Source organism: Agelaius tricolor, unplaced genomic scaffold (genome assembly GCF_023055355.1).
Source record: "Agelaius tricolor isolate 1412-34295 unplaced genomic scaffold, bAgeTri1.0.p SCAF_1, whole genome shotgun sequence".
NCBI classification, from domain to species: Eukaryota; Metazoa; Chordata; class Aves; order Passeriformes; family Icteridae; genus Agelaius; species Agelaius tricolor.
The window spans coordinates 96,519,825-96,540,055 of NW_027269261.1; the positions used below are offsets into that span (position 1 = coordinate 96,519,825).

Sequence of the window (20,231 nt, forward strand, 5' to 3'; positions counted from 1 at the left end):
AAAAACAACATGTTGGGGCTAAACTGAAGCTCAGCATTTATCTAAGAGATATTTTTACATTTGATTTAGAAAAGAGGGAACACCAAGTCTTTGCTGCAATTTGGGATGGAATTTTTTAAATCCCACATTTTCACAAGACAAAGAATATTCTCTGCCAGCTCTGACTGCCAATCACCCCTTCTACACCATGGTCTGTGGGGTTTTGGGTATGCCTACACTGCTAAAGGCAAGGTGGCCAGGGAGAGGTCTTGGGAACCACACTCCTGGACACTTCAGCTGTTCAAGCCTCCAGTTCTGGTTTGCTCTTTGTTTTCAGGAACAGTTTGCTCCCACAGCTCCTAATTATTTTGGGAAAAGGACACCAGATGGATAAAGTGGCCAGAGAACTGGTTCAAGTGGTACTTAACAGTAGGTTATAATTCTGATGGGCTGCAATACAGTTTTCTCATTTTTTTGGATAGTTTGGACAAAGCCCCCAAGGAATACATGTAAGGACTATCAATGATGCCCAGAAGAGTACAAGATGCCAAGTACAAGACAGGATAGATGCAGCCATTCACTTCTGGTGCAAGTTGGACCTCAGTGATGTGGAAACAGGAAAGCCCATATCATTTCACCTCAAGATCAGGAGCTGCTACTTTAACAACATGTTTATACATATATACACACAGACTTATGTACAGAAGAGTCCACTTAAAGGTGGGTCTGCAATTTGTTGGAACTCAATCACTTGATGGTGCTTCTGTATGCATTCAGCATGAGGAATAACCCAGCATACACATGAAATAACAGCTAAACATGCTCACATTTAGCTGGTGCATCTATCCAGTCTATGGCTGCTGTCAAAAGGAAAACATCACAAAAAGGAAGGGAAAACTTAAAGCATAGGAGAAATGTCAAAGTTTTGAAAGCTACAGAGCAAGGGATAAATGTTCATTCACATCAATATTAGTTTTCAAAACTACGATGCAGAGGTTTTACAATGATATTTTTATAAAAATTATCTCCCGAATTTTTAAAAATAAACCAAAAAATGCCCCAGCAGTTTCCCCAAATTTCAGTTTTGGCTTTATTTTTCTACTCTCTGAGTCTCCAATGTCACTTTGTTTTTCTTCTAATAGAAACTTAAGATGTTGTCTATGTTATCTTCTGGAATTTTAGGGAATGCATTTACTGTTATTATCTACCTAATTAGATTATAAAATGTATTTCAAATACATTAAAGTGAATCATCTAGTCAAGTATTTAACACAATTTTGTAGTATGCATATATTAAATGGAGTCTTTTTAATTTTAAGGTAAAGTTTTTACAGAAAAAAGAAATCACATGCAAAGGATTTTTAGTAGGGGAAACAAACATGACTCAAAAGATCCTCTATTAAAAAAAATTAAATAAATTAAGATGAGCAACAGGGAAAAGGCCTAACTAACCACAACTGTGAAACAAAGTGACCCAAACCTAGCATTGACATCACTTACAGACTCCACTGCCTACCCAGATTTGAAGTGATTACCATAACACCAGCAGCTTATGAGCACCAAAAAGCAAGCCTGGTTTCACACAGGCACACCTTGACAGACATTTGCTGGTACCACCCAGAAAAAAACATTCCTGCACTCAGCCACGGGTAGCTAATGTGGGACATCACCTCTCAAGCAAAGCAAATAAAACTGGGGAAGACCTCAAAAAACAAATCTAAAGAAGAAGATTAGATTCTAGGTTTCTTTTTAAAAGTGTATAATAAATGGATTTTTTCCCTTAGATCTTTAAATTCTACACACTCCTCTTAGGAGGCAATATTGTCAATAAATGGATGAATGTGATTCTGTGCTCTGGGAATTGATAGATTTCTTGTATTTCAAAGAAACCAATGCTATACACTGTGGCATTTAATTTCTCCCTAAATTACTACCCCTATGAATTTTACTCCATTATTTATACACAAGCAATTAAGCACTTAATTTGATCCAGTTCAAAATTATTTCTTCAATAGAACCTTAGTCTTCAGAAGTACAGAAACCTTTTCTGGATACTTTTCCATTTTAATGAGACAATTACAATCAAACTGCTTTCCTCTCCTAGTGACAAATTCAAACCCAATTTTAGGAGCCAAAAATTAGCAGCAGCGAATAATCCCTGGTAGAAGCTGCTGGTTTCAGTCCTGTTTTCAATCAGCACCGTGCACCCAACTGCAGTACCAGTAATTAGCACAATTTTTAGCAGGCTGGTCATGCAAAACCAGACTACATAAGCTACAGAAACAAAACTCACTTTCAACAGCAACGTCCCAGGACAAGGTTAGAGAAAACAGAAATTTGTGGAATTTAATGACCACCATGCTGGTTCTACATAAGTGCTCCAAGGTTATACAGGACACTGACATTTCCAGGAATGTCCACCTAGCATATTTCATATGTATCAAAGTCATAATTACTAAAAAAAAAAAAAAAAAAAAAGAAAACATGAAGAAAAAAAAAAAGCAGCAGAATCTCATAATTATGAAACTCATCAGAGCAAATACAATCATAATTCAAAGTTAAATGGCACTAATTTTTTTTCCAAACAATTTTTAAACCCTCCCTTGTATTTCTGCATTTTGTGTGCCTGGAAAGTTGCACAAAACATGTTGCTTCAGGGCTGCACCTAATTATATTGGGCATCCAGAAATAGGTGCATCTGACTCAGAATTTCTGCATGCCTTGCCAACCAATCAAACCATAAGAAATGCAAACTATGCTTAAATTAAGCAATAAAACACTGCAAGTTGCAAGTTGTAACACATTAGCATAAACCACACTGCAAGGAAGAACTCCACAACAGGAAACAGGTTCAAGGTATATTTATACTGCTGAGAGTATCTTCACAGCTGTGACTTTACACAACTTGAGTCACACGACCAACTATTCCACACTGAATATTAGAGAACAGCACTAAACATCAAATGAGGGTAAGTGCTCTAAAGCAGTGATACCTTTAATTACCTTTTTAAACCTTTATGAATGCAAAGGTTTTCTATTTGATGATCATACCTCTTTGTAGACAATCTCCCAGACAGATTTAATTTCTTTAGTGACAAACATAGAACTGGTACAAAACCAGACTCAAGTACCAGATCATGCTGCGAATTTATCATTTTACCTTACAGTAAAATTATGAGATCAGGCACTGCATTTTGCAGTGGTCCAGGGCAGGTGGGCAACAGGCCAAAGAAATGACCACAAAAACCCCATGCTGGTCTGGGACTGCACTCAGAAACATCTCAAAGACAGCAGGTGCAGCTGAGCTGTTTTATTTTACTTTTTCACAATACTATGCATGCAAGTTATGTAAATCAACTGGACCAAATATGGTCCCAGAGATTTCAAAAGAAAATATATTTCATCATGAGAATGTTACAGTATTTATTTTCATGCCTCAAGGGTGTTATTAATAATTAGCAATTTACACAAAGTTGCTAGAAAATGCACAAAACAAACCAATAGATTAATCCTCAGATATTTTCAACTTAAAAGCTAAAAATCAATGCTAACCATTAGAGAATGGTCTGAGAACTATAAAGCAATTACAGTCATTGATAACCACTGCATTCACAGGCAATGATATCAGCAATTAAAGGAGAGACCAGTAAGTGGTCCATTTTGAGAACTTTCCACCAACAGCTGCTGTTCCACAGCAGTCCAGTCATTTGACTAACTTGTAAGGTCATTTTCTAAATGGGAAATGATAAGTCTTAAGTTGGAGTTGCAAGGAGTTCTCGTAGTTGACAGCTATGTGCCAAGCTATGTGGCAACAAATTCCAAGCAACGGGACAACTTAACATCAACAGCATTATATTAATACACGTGGGTTTTTATAAAGAGCAGCCTTCATCTATGTTCATTATGGAGCAAACTCTGCTATTAAACACTGCTTTGCACAAAGGCTGCAAACATAATATACAATCAGCTATCAAACTAAAATACATTTAAGAGCTATTTGAACAACTGAAGTATTTCCTATTCATTTTACATTAGAAAGATCCAGATCTCCATGCCTGCAAAAGAACAATTGTTTTCAGAAATGAATAAAACTGTATGCAACAAAATAGGTCATTTTGTACCATATCATTTCCCAAACTCTATGGCTACTTTTGCAGCAGTATTTCAATACTGCTTTCACTTTTCAAAACAAAGTATTTTGCCACTTACCGTCTCTGTTACTCATTGCAAATGATTCAAGTAAAAATGTAAAAACACTGTCTGCAGCATACTGTGACACATTGCAGCAGCAGTGATTTACCATGTAATACACCACTGCACAAGCAGTCACTCCTGAGGCTGCACAAAACGAGATATAGGTTGATAGGTTGATAGAAACCTGCATAATTTAAAAAAAAAATTACACAGCACACTTACAAAATTCAAGAATAAGAAGATAAAGCATCCCATTACTTTACAGGCATTTTGCTTGAGTAAGAGCTTCTGGATTGAGCCTGGAATTAACGGCGAGTAAACAGCTTTAGGATTTGGCCTGCCGTTTGTACCTGCTAAAGTCTTCTTTATCCAAAAGTACTAGAGGAGTTTGACTCAACAAAATATAAATCATGTTCTCTGCTTTCCTTAATGCAGACAGCACTCTACGTCAGTGCTTTTATATATACACATATATATTTATAAATAACTACATGCTTGAATGCATCAGAGAGTTTTCTGAAAACCAAAAGAATGTGAGGTAAGTGCCAGGATGGTGCTGAAATTTCAAAGGAAATAAACCATGGTGCTAAAAGCTGTGCTCTTTTCACCCTCAGCAACATCCACTGGGTCCTGTTACAAATGTGACCATTAGTAAGCCTTTAGGTTCCAGTTCCTTCGTCCTCGGAGGGACAACCTGAGTTAATCAGAGAGCACAAAGGTAAGAAGAGATCATCAGTCCCTTTGGAAATCAACTGGGTACAAGCAAAGAAGAAAAAAAAATGACTGGCAGAGTAGCTAAACAGCCACTCAAATTGAAGTCTTATGTCTTAATTTTGAGTAGTATATTAGAAAACACCTATATACTCAAAAAAGAAAAATACTATTTTTTTCACCTCTCCATTGGAAAAAGAATTTAGAAACACTTCAGGCGTTTTTGTTTTTTGGTTTTTTTTTTTTGTGATTTCAGTTTTCTTTTTTCCCCTCAGGATGCAAGAGCTGGCAGTCTTACTTGCTATGTCTTTGGGGAAGACAAAGGTTTGTTTTAATAAACATGTATTGAATGATTCAATGCAGAACTGAAACAGCAAGCCCAGAGGACTCAGCCTATCTAGACAGCTACCTGCCTTGATATATATAGATCAATTTTAAATATGTGTCATCCAGAGGTTAGTTTATAAGAGAGAAAAACTATTTAAGACACTTAATTACAAAGATCTGGATTGCTGTTTCATCCAAGGTCATGAGCAAAAGTACTCTTTTTCACTCCTGTTTTTGAAGAATTTGCACATAATTTAAACACAGTTTTAGACGTTTGGTAGAATGTCCCAGAAGACACAGTTATAATATCACAGCAGTATGATCACTTGAAATTAATTAAACTATCTCAAGAGTATTAAGTTCATCCTCATTCCACACTAGAGACTGCAAAAGTATACAGATGTAAAAGTGTGTTTTGGGAGAAGCAGCTTCCTAGAAACAAACCTGAAAATGAACAAACTACTCCAGTTCATGTGTACCTCTCTCAAAGATTGTCAAGCCCTAGGATTTGACAGCAACTTGTTTCAAAGAACCCACGAGAATAATTTCAATATGTTCTTCCATATTATCCTGTTGACTGTTTTCCCCATATTCTTACCAGTCTCTACCAGCAACTTAATTTGGCAGTTGTTTTAGCTCCCAGCCTCCCAGAGAATTGTAAAGCTAGGTGTATCTTTAGCACTATGAATTCATCTGCATCCTGGTTTCCCTGCTACATGCTGAGAAGCTGTGTTGTCATTCTGCTTGTTCTTCCACCAGTCATCCATTTCTCTAACTCAGTACCTTCAGACAAAGACAAATAATACAGGAATGAGACTCTCATCAACCATGTGATAATTAATCTTCATAAAATTGTTAAACAATTAAATTCCTAGCTCATGCAGCAGTTCAGCATCTGCCAAAATAAGTGTCACTTTCAGAAAGTGAAGGGAAAATAACACATCACAGACTTAGTTACAGTTTTACTGAGGTTAGGCTCAGTTGCAGTAAGTCAGAAGTGCATTCATGCTAGTCTACTGTCAAGTAGTTTATTGGCACATGAAAAGCACTGTATCACATGCTGCTGAGGGTGTCAGACCCAGCAAAAAGAAACAGTTCCATTTGTTGTTTCCTTCCACTTAATGAATCATGCAAAGCTGACTTTCTGATTTTGTCATTCACTTATAAATGTATTTTTAGAAATTTACTAGCCAGATACTTTTTACAGCTATTGAATGTGAAGAGAAGTAACTTTCTCCTCAGGCAAGGAGGGAGCAGTAAGAGGAGCTGCTGAGGAGCAAGGGCTGTACAGCCACAGGGATGAGCACACAGAGCACACTGCTGAGTCCAGACAGAAGAAGGTTGTGAGAACTGAAATATTAAGAGTTTTAACAATTTGAGCTCTGGTGACAGACAGGTCATACCTTTGAGATATTAGCTCAACAGAGATCATGTTAGGAATTATAAAGGTCCATCTCAACAATGATGACTGGGTTATCATCCTGCATAAAAGACAGTGACAACTGTTGTCTGTAGTGATTTAGAAAAATGCAGGATTATTTAAATGCTTGGATTATTTAATCATGAACTTGTATATTCTGCATTTGTTACATGAAAGAAATTTGCAGATCAGTAAATGACATCCTCCAGAACTGTACCTCTTACGTGCCATCATTTTCACAAGGTGTCCTAACAATTTTCCAGTGTTCTTCATTAAATACTGTTTTTAATCAAATTAACGTGCTAATGATTTTTTGGAACATCTAACCAGCAATTCCCAGGGCTAGACTGCAAGGCAACAATTCTATTCTTCTGCCAGAAAACAGTATGAACTGTATGTGTAGTGATTTGTTGCCACCACCTGCACAGCCTCTAAAGGTAGGGAAAGCAGCCCTCAGCTGGAAATTAATCCACAGATCCATACTTGGAACAGCACAACCTGCCAAGGTCACATATCCATTACACATGTATGCCTCACGTTTAAAGACAAGGCCAAAAGACAGAACTTCATTACTGAGCCTTCTCAAAATACTGACTACAGCAGATACCCTGTGGGGTCAGGAGCCATGACTGTGATACACGCTGCACTGGGATGAAGGCACTCACTGGTGCACTGCAGGATGCTAAATATAGACTGGGAGATGAATGAGCCTCTCTAATATACTGATCCCATTTCCAAAACCAAAATACACTTCAGATCTCTTCATCAGTCAAGAGATCTCTCTTCTGCAATTGTTTCCAGATCTTTACGACCATTCACACTTTCAGCCAGGATCATTTTCATCTAAGTCTTACTTTATAGAGAAGAATACAATTTTGTCATGAATTATTAAGCTTGAAAAACACAATCAAAATTTTGTAAAATCATATTTCTTATATAAATGAGCACTCTGCTAGTAAATTTTATCTTCCAGGTAGAGATCATATCTGAAATGATATGTTTTATCTCAACATATCTGAGTTTTCAGTCACTATCCACTATATTATTTAACTCCTAAAATTTTTGATAAAAGCAAGCCAAAAAAATGCTATGACCTTTCACTGTGGTAAGGAACTTACAAATATAGATATATGAAAAATCCTGGAGAGCAAAATCATTCAAAGGATTTTTCCAAGTAAATACTTTCCTGCTGAAAGTTACTGGTGTGGTATTGTGTTCTGTTTGGTACAGTTACTTCAGCTCCAGCTTTCCCATTCATGAACATCAGCAATAACAACATTTAATTAATATACTTTTAGATGTCTTTTATATTTCATGTGTATTATTAGCTCAGTTATGGTTTCAAGAAAAAATTCCCTGAGGACTGCATTTCTCACCAAGTTTCTGAATTCCAGAGGGTATTTCAGATGCATCTCCCCAGGTTTTCCTCCAAACGTAGATGTAGCCATGCTGGAGGTCAGACACTGGACTGCATCTTGCTGTCCAGCTGCAGCCCTTCCCATGAAATGACCTGTAAGAGCAGCTAAAAAGTGACCTCAGCTCCAGCAAAGAGTGGACCCAAATGGGAATAAACCAGCTGAGGCTCAGCTTCAGCAAGATTTACATGAATATTTACTAAAGGAAAAGCAATCAGGAATGCAATCAGGTAGTGAACAAAACTTTCAAACTTTCATGTGATATTTCCTCAGATCTGCATACAGGATCAAGACCTCGATGGAAGGAAAATGTAAAGGTCAATACCATGTTTTATTTACATATAAATCCAGTAAATTGACTCAGACTATTGCTTCAGCTTTCTCTCTACAAAAAAAAGGTAAAAGGGGGGGGATAATAAATTTCTTTATTTGTTTTTATTATTTTATTGTCTTGTGCTTGTCTTCTATTATTAATAGAAGACAAGCACATTTCTAACCTGAAAGTAATACATAGTATCAATCAAGTATGGTTAGAGTCAAGTAGACCTTCATGAATTCTCCCTTCCCTCAATGATTGTGTTCCCATAGAGAAAGATAACTTCTTCTGCCTCTGCAGTGCCACAAATGTTCTCACCATAACTCTCCTCATGTAATATCTCCAAACAGCAAATTCTCATGCAGAGTGCCCACATATAACATGGGAGCATTAAGCATTAATGCATATAACCCTAGCATGGGAGATTAGTCCTACCTCTCTCCAAGGAAGAATTTCTCAAGTAAAACTAAAGAAGCTTTATAAAATCTCTGTAATTCAGATGACTTTTTGCCATCATTAATGAAGGAAAGATAGAGCATTTATCACTGTTCAGTTTGATGGTTTCTAGTAATTACTCTGTAAATACCTAAATCTATTAATAACACCACTAAAAATTATGTCTACAAGAATTTTCAAGATGAAAGTCAAAATTCCTTCCAAGCGTATTTGGAATTCAGGACCATCATCTGTCTCATCGTAGCCAACAATAACCTCTAAACTCCAACACCCCACCCAGCAAACAAATTATTTGCAAAGACAAATCACAAGTTTAGTCAGCAGTCAGTGTGACCTTTCAGGAAGGACAGACTGTATCTCCAACCATTAAATGAAATCTCTATTTTCCAAGCTTTAGGGGAAAGAAATACGTCTGCTTGAGCAAATTGTATTATATAAAAATTTACAACATCCCCAGACATTAGCAAAGCTGTTTGTCTTTTATTCTGAATTCTGCTTCATCTTCAGTCTGCTGATGTGGTTGGGACATATCAAAGAGAGAAACATGCACAGATTCATCAACTAGAAGCTGAATAAGTCACTTGAGGGCATGCACACTTACTGTAACTAGCCATAGCTGCACCTGAAGTGTAATGGAACCTCCTTGAAGAAGAAACATTATATTAACATTTCTAGTAAGTGTGGCCCAAGGTGCAAGAAAGGACTATTGAAGTGTGGAGGGGGTTGGTCTCTTCTTCAAGTAACAAGCAATAGGGCAAGAGGAAGTGGCCTCAAGATGTGCCAGGGGAGGTTTAGATTTGGTTTGGATGTTAGGAAAAATTTCTTCACAGAAAGGATTGTCAAGCATTGGAAGAGGCTGCTCAGGGAAGTTATTCACTCTCCTGTGACAGGGCAGTTTCACTGCTAAAACCATGCACTTACAGAGACTTTTCTCACAGAGAGAGTGGCCTACATTTTCAAACTCATTGCCAAGGATCAGTGGCCCTCCATCTCCACCACCTATAGAAATGCATCCAAAGCACTATCTCATCCTAATTTTCCCACAAAAGGTACTCTCAAGTGTGTCAGGACTCTCACCCATATTCAGAAAAGCCCAGCAGTAACTTTTAAGTGCACTCCTGTCACGAGAGCTTCAAAGGGAAAGATTTGTGCATTTACTTCTAGATACCATGGTTATGGATGAGCTTAGGCCACGTAAAGCAAATAAATTTAATGCCCTAGGAGAAGTTAGATGCTGTTTCTGACTGAATGACCTCAAGAGTGTGTGCAAGTGTTCTAATCTATGACACAAGTAAAATAGGAAGTATCTGAATGTGTTCAGTAGCATTTTTTTCTCAAAGCATAAAGTTATTCTCTTGGTTTGATCATATTTGACTCCTGGCACCAGCCTGTTCCTTCCATATGGTACCAGGTATGACTGCAATAAAAGAATTAAAACTCTACAGAAATCTCAAATGGCATTTATATGTTTGCTTGGTCAAACTATGGAGTCTCAAAGCAAGAAGGAAGCCAAGACAAACAGGAATATATTGCTTAAATCAAGACCTGGGCAAGTACTGAACTTCCTTTCTTCATTATTTCTAATCAGTTTAAGAGCATGATTCATTTGTTAAACTTCATTCTGTACAAGTGGGGAGAAAAAAGTGAATTACCCATTGAATGCACAATAGAATAATGAAAGGAAGCTGCAGGTACTTCATGCTTTTGAAAATTATTCACTCTTCAAGAAAATGCTTAGAGACATATTTATGTCCATCTCTGTTAAGGAAAACACACACATTTATGTTTGAAGATTTTCTTGGATGAAGTCCAAACAGAAAATTTCAGATATGCCTGGCTGGAGGACTGTGTCCACCTCTGCATCACTGGACCAGACTATATATATTAAGAAATAATCACATAGTCTTTCAAGCAGAAGACACTGTCTGAGACTACACTTCAGTGCCCCAAATGATGAACGTTTTGCTGAGCTTCCTGTAACGCAATTACACTGCAACTCAGATAGCTATCACAAGATAAATCTAATGCTCAACAGAAAATTGAAAATATTTCTTGATTAGGTGCAGCTGACCTATAAGACAGCCTTTGAACTTTTAATTAATATCTTTAAAGGAAGGGGGGTTTTGCACGTGAAAGGGCAACTCCTTAAAATTATTTTGCAATTGATAAACTGAACAGTTCAAGAATTTTCTACCTTAACTGACCTGTGGTGGAAATCCCTTGGGTAATCTACATCTGCTCTCTTACAGGAAATCTGTAAAACCAATTTACAAAAAGAAATAACAAAATCTTGCACAAAAACAAAGAGAAAAAAGAATTGCAAGTTCTCCCAAACTCAGTATATTTTATATAACACATGTTTACAAGTGACTCTTGATGCACCAGCATTAACTTAAAAACCAAGAATGCATGCTGTATTGTGTTATGGTTTGAGAAATGGTATGGGTGCTAATGTTAATGAGAAAAAGCAACATTTATTGTGAAATAAAAACATCTGCCTCAGTAGGAATAACACAGTAAATTATGTCTACTATGTATACATATTAAAGATTTTTTGTTAGATAGTATTATTCATGCTTTCTACTCCATCTTTTCTACCTGAGAGCAGAAGACTCTATTTTGCTTCAGTTAAAATCAGTTGCAAATTTCATTAATATTCACCATTTATATTAATGAAAATATGAGCCATATAAGAATGCTAGACACTTGGCAACTAAGTTTTACCTTTGAATTAATAAGAAATAACTACCTTACTATAGTGAGATTTATTTGCACTGTCAGCAGTTTACATTGTCTAGGAATAAAAGATTTTCCTTCTATAGATCTTCTCCATAAAAAGATGATTAATAAAGTAACAAACCATGTGCTTTTCCTTTCCACTGAAACAATTATGAAAAAATTAACTGCATTTTTATGAGCTTTGTTAAGTATATTAATTATGCTTATTCTCATGAATAGGGAAATCACTATTATTAATTGAATAATCATTGGTATTCCATTTGATGCTACAATTATTTGAAATTATTGTGAAATATTAGTTCAATTGTACTTTCATCCAATTCAGGAAACTTAATTAAGTTACAATCAACAGAAAAACAGGGTGAATAGCTATTAAAAATATAGTCAAACTTGGAGCATGCAAAGAGCATCAAGTCTGAATAGATATCATGAGCTACTTTTGATTAAAAAAGTTGAACAACAGAGAAACTTTAAAAAGTGTCCAGTGAAGAAAATTGTCTAGATCATTAACATACTCTTCAGGGCCTACTTTGAAAATCTGTCACATAAATACTTTCTCACAGGCAATTAAAATCTTTATAAATTCTTCCTTTAATTCACTAAAACCACTTCTCCTTTGAGAACAAGTATTTTATTCCATACTAGAAATTCACATACCATCCCTTAGAATAAATCTGTAATTTTGGGTCGGTTCTTTCATCACATGAGACCACAGAAAGTTACCCAAGAATCTCCACATCCTACAAGACACTCAAGAAAAAAGACAAGAAATGCCTCTCCAAAGACTGGCACACCAAGAAAAATAGATCTGAGCTAGGAGTCTCATCCCCACATATAATGCTCATTGCATGGGTTTTGTGAAATGAGAAAAAATTACAGCAAAAAGATAATTATAAAAAAAACTCTTAACTCATATCTTGCTTTAAGAGGAGGAAGATTCTGCTTGCAAAGGTTGTAGATTAATTTGAAACTCCAATACTAATCTTCTATCCACATTCCTGAACACAATTCCTAATCTTATGTAAGAAATAAACCTTATGACAAATAGAAGAAAGTCCACGTGTATGAACTTTCCCTCATCCAGTTCTTGGTGACTTTTTCTCAAAGCAAGCCTTTTGCAGTCTTCTTTGTGGAAAGCTGTGGATCTATCTTGATTTTATAGAAAATTAGGTGCTTCCCCTGGATAACCATTCTTGAGTCAGAAAGTAAGGCTAATACAAATGAGAAAATTTAGTAGATCAATCCTCAAAAAATAAATGTGATTTTACTAAGGTAGCATAAATATTCCTGATACTTATCTACTGAAAATCCTGAGGTGGAAAATAACTCTCCAACAACAACAACAACAACACAACATCAACAAAAAACACCACCACCACCACCACAACAAGAATAAACAATCCACTCCCCCCCCCAAAAAAAGAACAAGAACAAAAAAACAAACAACAAACCAACAAAAAACCAAGCAAAAAATAGAAGGTAGATGTAATTTAGTGCCCATGACAGGGTTCCAGGAGAGGTCTGCTGTCCATAAACAGCACCAGGAAAGAGGAGGAATTAAGCATGGCTGGACATTCAATCTTCTCTATTAATCACAAAGAAGAGGACAAAGAAGGTAAAGTTTTTAAAGATTGTGCCATCTCCACTGCTCTGGGCAGTACACAACAACTGAGACAGAACAAGAAAATACAGGATGCGACCATAAGCATCCATGAGCACAGCTAAGGGAAAAGCAGACATCTGCACCTGGTGCAGAACAATCCCATGTATCCATTCAGGCTGGGAACCCACTGCTTGGCTGGCAGGCCCAGCAAAAAGGGCGTTTCTGTGGACACAGCAGGTTGAGAAAGGCAACAGCATGCTTTTGTCAGAAATAAGGCAAGCAGCAAGCAACTACACAGTCTGCCACTGGGACTGGCAGACTGAAAAAGTTTTCTTCTCTACTCAGCATGGCCTCAAGCACCAGGGCAGTCAGTGATCCTTCCCAGATGAACAGGGATGTGAAGAAGACAGAGGAGATGCTGGACAGCAACCATGATACTCAGGAGCCTTGAGCTTTTGTCTTGGAGCAGTTGATGGAGCTGAGCATGTTTGGTCTGACAGAAGGGTGATCTAACAGGTGACCCTTCAAGTAGCCTACATCTGCTTGAAGGTAAATCAAAATGATAAAGAAGCCAGAATCTTCTCAGCAATGACAGAACATATATAAAGGGACAATGACCATAAATTGCCACTTGGGAGGTTCAGGGTGGCTCTTCCATTCTTCCCTCCCCATGTCAAACCCCCTCTTTTTTCAACAGACAGGTTGCAGACCTGCAGGTTATTCAGCAAGGTGGTGGGATTTTCATCCAGGGAAATTTAGGACCTGTCTAGACAAAGCCACATCACACGACTGGGAAAAGTGTATCTCCCAGCTGGACTGGGTAACTTCCTAAGGTTCCTTCCAAACAATGTGTAGGTGAGAAATATGCACATGTATAGAATCACAGACTGCTTCAAATGAAGCAAATCACTGCTGAAGGGCATCTAAATATCCACTTTAATTCATTGTACCTGAAAGAAAGTGCTACTAAGGTTTGTGTGCTACAGTTAAAGAGTTTTAAATTTGTAACTCCCCAGCACCTAATAAGACTTGATTTGCTACATATTTATGTCGTCAACGCTGTTGTTTGTTAATTGTAAATATCACGTTTTTATTTGTTTTTACAAACATATAGAAATATATTGTTTTTACAAACATATAGAAATATATTGTTACCCTAACAGCAACAGATCCTGACTCTGAAATGGTGTCTGAAAAGATGAAAGCTGTAGAGTTACCCATAAAGCACCTGGAACTAGTTCATTAGTTGCCAGAAGATGGAAAAAAGAAAGGGATAAAATAATTTCTCCTACTTTCATAGCATGAGAACAAGCAAGTCCTTTGGGTGTTGCACATGACTGGTTTTCTAATCAGAATATGGAGCCTCCATTATTATACCAAGGGCACGGTGTGATGCAGCTCTGTTAGCTCACATGCAAAGACCTGCTGGTCAATAGCCATCCTGATCATTTCTGAGCTATATCCTTTCCAGCAGATCTGGAAGGATAAAATAGCTAGTTAAATCTTTGATAGCATCATTACATTTTTTCCAGAAATAATTTTTCGATCTTTTTTCCACCAATAACGCAAAAGACAAGAATAATACCATACAGGCTCTTGCAATTCAGCTAACACTGCATCTTTTCTTCTGCAGTGGTCAGTGGGGGATGTCCATGAAAACCTATCAATACAGGCCATGCAACGTGCTACCATCCTTGTGCACACATCCAGATGTGTGATTTAGAATTCAGAAGCTTCCAGAGCAAAAGTTGGTAGCTTTGTAAAGAGAAGGACATCCCCACAACAAACGTCAAAGACTTCTGCATGGAATACATTACAAAGAAGTCAGTAAGAAACAGGAACTTTATTATTCCTGAAATAAATCCAACATGTTAAATTAGGAAACTTATGCAACTAATTATATCCTACCAGTATAAACAGTATCAAAGAGCAGTATTTTTTTTCTGAACATCTCCTGCCATCTCATTTTCAGAATGTCAATTAAGAGCAAAAATAATACAAAGCCCTTATGATAACTGAAGATGAAACCCAGAGTTAAATTTGCAACAAGTCTGGAATTCCCCTTTGATCATTCTAAGGCAATGGCTGCACATTTTTATCACACCAAACAAGCCATAATAAACTGCAACAGCAATAACACAAAGAAATCCTGTGACATTCCAAGACAATGCTTTTGAAAAGTTACAATATCACAGCCTTTTAAAGTAAGCACACCTGTTAAATATGCACATGGCTCCACGTGTAGGTGATGTGGAGTGGCATAAAGCGGTACCTGAAATGAAGGTTTTCAAAATCTTGCAAGAAAGATCTTAAATTTTAATAGGAGTTTCAGTGTAAAGAACTACTGAGGCACACAAAAAAGGATTCAAGAAACATGTCATTTATGGCTCTGCTCCCCAGCACAACTTTACTGAAATCAAAGGCCTTTGCTCAAGAGTAACTTCTTCCCCTAGCTGCAGAAGTTTGCAATATAGCTGTCTTTTCTAGAATCTGGCAGGTTTGTATTTACAAATAAACTAACCAATTGACTTCTGAATGTAGGTCACAACACTCATTCCTTAGGTGGCTGGCCTATTTTTATCTTATTTGAAAGGGCAAGAACAAAAAAGAAGAGTTAACTGGGCATACTTCTCAGCTCTGAAGAGTTTTTCCCTATGGGAGTGATACATTAAAATATCACTGATATCACTGCATGAATGATTTCTTACTTGTAACAAATCTTTAATTCCCCAGTTCTTATTTAAAAAACAAACACACAAATCTAAACTGCTAGATCAAAGCCTTTAGAACCAAAACTCTGTAACCACCCCTGCATGACTTCAACCTGCATATCAGAGTGAGGTTTCAGGAGACCAATGATCTACTGAAAAGGTCTCACCCCAGATAGCCCATTCCTGTAACAGGAATAGTACAGAGCTATAACGGGCTCCACTGCAGTCAAGAATAGCTTAGCACTGGTAGAAACAGACATCTCCTCCACGTACTTTGTAATGTCTTTGCAACTCTAAGCTGCTCGTCTCAAGACTTCTTTTCTCAAATAGCTGTGGCTTTTTTGTTTTGGTTTGGTTTTTAATTCTGTAAGAAAGTCTGTTTTCCAAGATGCAACTATATTCAATCAAGTGGCTGGAAAAAAATGAGCCTGGAACACCATAAATATGATACTATTATCTGACTGTGATTAAATCAGAATTATACAAACACATTAAAATAATTTGTAGACTGCGGCATCACTGGCAACAAGGATGGCTGTCAAACTGAAATCCAATGGAACTTCAAATGCACCTTAAACACTGTATCAGTGACAGATACTTTAAGGTAATATTATTACTAGGTGTCTTATACTACAGTAGTGTTTCAAGCTCTTTCACACAGATCTGTTCAGATAAAAGATGTAATGCTGGCATTACATTTGCCAAAATTGCCATTTGCAATTAAAAATTAAAACTGGCACTCTTTCTATGCAGGCAATTATCTAAACGCAGCTGGCAATCTTCCTTGTTTACAGCGCTGCTGTGTCATGACTTCACTCCGTTTGGAAATTTACCACCTTTTTTTTTTTTTTTTTTTTTAAGGTTTAAACTTCTCGGCTGTATTTCCAACTCGAACTTTTCTGGTTTTAAAGATTTCTATCATGAACTCAAACAAAAAGGTCGAAAACTATCATTTGAATATTTTGGCTGGCAACTTCAGGCACTGACATAAAACGATTCCTAGTACATATTTTGGTGGTTGTTGCCATACTAATTAACATCCATCTAGGCCACAGGAAAACACCTGTAAGGACCCAGACAGCAAAATGTACCAAATAAATGCCCTCCAAGAAGAACATTTTGGGTGTAAGAGTTGATTTTAAGAGTAAAACAGAAATAATGGGAAGATCCTCTAAGTGGACAAAAATTCTTTTACTGAATAATATATGACATAAAGCACATTTCTATTACTTGCTGTCTATAGTAATTGTCATCTACTAAATGAATCTATCCACAAAGTACCTTATTAATCAGACTGCCATGTTTTTGGCACATTTTTACCTACAACAAGCTGCTTTTAAAGTAAGATTTGAGGGTTCCCCGACTGCTGGGAGAGGAGCACTATTTATGCTGTCAAACAGCTTTTAGGGAACAGTTGCTTTTTTAGCCAAGATGCTGCAGCCGCTAGCTTGATTTCCATGACTATCATGGAACAAATACAGTTACTTACAGCTTATCAGTTAAATATTCTGATTCGTTTATGATGTATTTCCTATAGTCAGACATAACAATAAATTGTGTTATATCCCCAATACAGGAATGCTTAACTTCCTTCCTCTGTAGTTGATCACGTTTTCACCCATAAATATGATCCACTGTTACGGCTCCTTGACAGACTTTGCTGCATGTTTTGCTCAGCCATCAAAAAGGATTTTGAGTAGGGCCTTTCCCCCGAATACTAACAAACCCCATAAAAACAGAGGATTGCTAATGAACTGAGGAGCATGGCTGACCCCAAGGATACTGCAAGCAGCGACAGCCCCGGGTCCCCTCGCACAGGTGTCCCGGGCAAGCCTCTTGAAGTTAAAGCAGCACAAGTTTCTCAGCGCGGTGACAGTACCGCTCTCCGCTGAGAGATGGGACGGAACATATATTTCCCTCACGGGCTTTTTCAGGATGAGTGGGACAGGAACCGTCACTTGCTGAGATCAAAGCTCAGCAGCGGCAGGCACCGGCGGCCACTCGCTGCACGCTGCCAGCGGCAGGTGGCCGCACCTGAGGCGCAGCATCCCGCGGCGAGCACCCGCGTGGGAAGGCGCCGTCACCCGCACTCCCTGCGAGGCGGGGACCAGGCGCGCCCGGAAAACACTCTGGAGGCAGAACCGAGCGCTGCGGCTCCGCGGCGGTAACTTTTCAAACCGCGCAGCGCTCGGTGTCCGCTCGGCAGGACAGGGGCCGCGGGTACCGCTGGAGTACCCAGTGCGCCCCGCCGCCGCGGGGAGCACCCGGCAGCCGCCGGCACCCCACGCTCCGTCTAATCTCGAGGCCGGAGTGCGGCATCAGCGGGAGCACCGCGCAGTCTCCCCCCGCGCAAACCGGCTGCCTCGGGCGCCCGGGAGACCAGCGAGCATGTGCTCCCCGCCGTGCTCCCCACCGTGCTCCCCGCCGTGCTCCCCGCAGGTTCTCTGCCGGGTGAATCGAGCTTCCCCCCCATCACCTCCCACCTAGGGCTGTGCGGGATTTCCCGCCGCCCGCGGAGAGCCGCGCCGCAGGTGGCAGCGGCTCCCGCTCCTCCGCTGACTCCTCCCGGGCACTTTCGGCGCGACTCGCGGGATACTCGTCCTCCCCGTGTCCCGGCAGGAGTGATGCCCGGGGACCGGAGGGGCAGGCGGGGAGGTACCAGCCGCGCCGTGCAGCGGGGCGCCGCTCAGGACAGATGTGGGAGGCAGCCCGTGGAACAAACGGGAGGGGTCGGGACAGAACAGGACGCGACAGGACGGGAGGAGAGGGGAGCGGGTCGGTACTCACACGAAGGCGTGGTAGACGAAGGCCCATCCGCGGGGCCGCTCCAGCACGTTGTACAGGTAGTTCTGCAGGCGGCGGTACTTGGCGTTCCTGCGGCAGCTCGGTCCGCTGCTGTAAGACAGCGGCTTCCCCAGCAGGCTCATGCGGGCGCCGTGCTTCTCGCGGCGGCCCTCCCGCAGCCCGGCGGGGGCGGCCGCGCCGCCGGTGCCCAGGAGCAGCAGGCCGTCGCCGCGGGCCGCTGAGCTCGTCAGCGCCCTGCCCCGGCCCGACTCCACATCCTTCATGCCAGCTGCCGCGCCACTCTTCACCCAGAGCCCCGCGGAGCCGCCCTCCTCCCCGCCGCCGTGGTTGCGGGGCATGGCATCACCCCGGGCGCCGGAGCGGGCGCCGGGGCCGCGGCGGAGCAGGGCGCGGGCGGCGGCGGCCAGGCACCCCGCGGCAGCAGCCCGCAAGAGGCAGCGGGGGCCGAGGGTCTCCGGGCGGCGCCCGCGGGGCGCGGGGGCGCGGGCCACTTTGGGCGCCCGGCGCGGCGGGCCGGCCTGCGGCAGCTTCGCGGGGGCCCCGGCGAGGGAGCGGGCGCCCCCCCGGGCGCGCTCTCCTCCCGGGCGGCGGGGCCCCGCCGCCGGTCCCCGCAGCGCCGCCCGGCGTGGCTCCGCGGCCCGGGACGGGGAGGAGGGAGGGAGGGCAGCTCCTCGCGGCTCCGGCGGAGAGGCCGCGGCTCGGCGGTGCCCGCCGCCGCCCGCTCCCTCGCTGCCTCCCGCGTCGTTTGGCTCGGCCGGGCCGGGCAAGCTGTTGCTCTCGCTCCGAGCGGCGGAGAAAGTCGGCGAGGCGGGCGGGCCGGTGGGGGCAGGCGGGGGCCGCGCCGCCGGGAGCCTTCGCGTCCCGGGGAGGGAGCGGCAGAGGCAGCGGCAGTGCCCGCGGTGAGGCGGGCGGAGAGCGGCTGGCGGGACGCGGCGCCCGCGTTCTACGCGCGCTCCCGGGAAATGTCCATGTAAGTCCGAGAAAGTAACAAAAGTGCCGTAAGTCCCGGCGGCGGCGCGGGGGAGGATCGGCCGGCGGCGGGACCCCCTCTGCGGCAGGGAGCGCGGCTGGCCCGGGCGGGGCAGCGCAGACGAGCCGCCGGGTGTCCCCCCGAGGGGGCGGCGCGGCCCGGCACGCCGCTCCGGCGCTTCCGCCGTGTCCCGGCCTCGTGCGGCGGCGAGACAGCAGATCCCAGGGGCAGCGGCCGGCCTGCCCTTCCCGCGGGCTCCTCCACGGCCCCCGTCAGCTCCGGCCCCGGCGCGGTGCGGCCGGAGCGCAGCGGTGCCGCCGCTCGGTGTCCGCGCTGCGCCGAGACAGCGATGCTCCCCCTGCCGAGCGCGGCCCTTTTACGCCCCGCCGCATCAAGGTGAGCTTGCGGAAAAAAACACCACCCACCCAGGCACCCGCAGGCGCGGCTGCACCGCGCTGCCCGCCCGGCCGCCGCACCGCGCCCGCTTTGCCCGTGGGTTATCGCCCGTGCTCGGCGGGCGACCCCCGGCCATCCCCCAGCACTCCCCCCGCACCCCGCGGCCGCCTGGCACGGCAATCGCCGCCC

At 41.9% G+C, this 20,231-nt stretch overlaps 1 protein-coding gene across 2 annotated transcripts in view; it reads right to left on the reverse strand.

Annotated features, from left to right (window-relative positions):
• KCNQ5 (potassium voltage-gated channel subfamily Q member 5) overlaps positions 1-20,012 on the reverse strand; it is a 282,244-nt gene extending 262,232 nt beyond the window's left edge. The window contains exon 1 of one of the 2 annotated variants that reach the window (XM_071444758.1): positions 18,659-20,012. In XM_071444758.1, the coding sequence (XP_071300859.1) occupies positions 18,659-19,014 (356 nt within the window). In that variant the 5' untranslated portion in view covers positions 19,015-20,012. The remainder of the gene's footprint in view (positions 1-18,658) is intronic. The other variant, XM_071444769.1, reaches the window with a different exon arrangement.
• Positions 20,013-20,231: the final 219 nt, after the last annotated feature.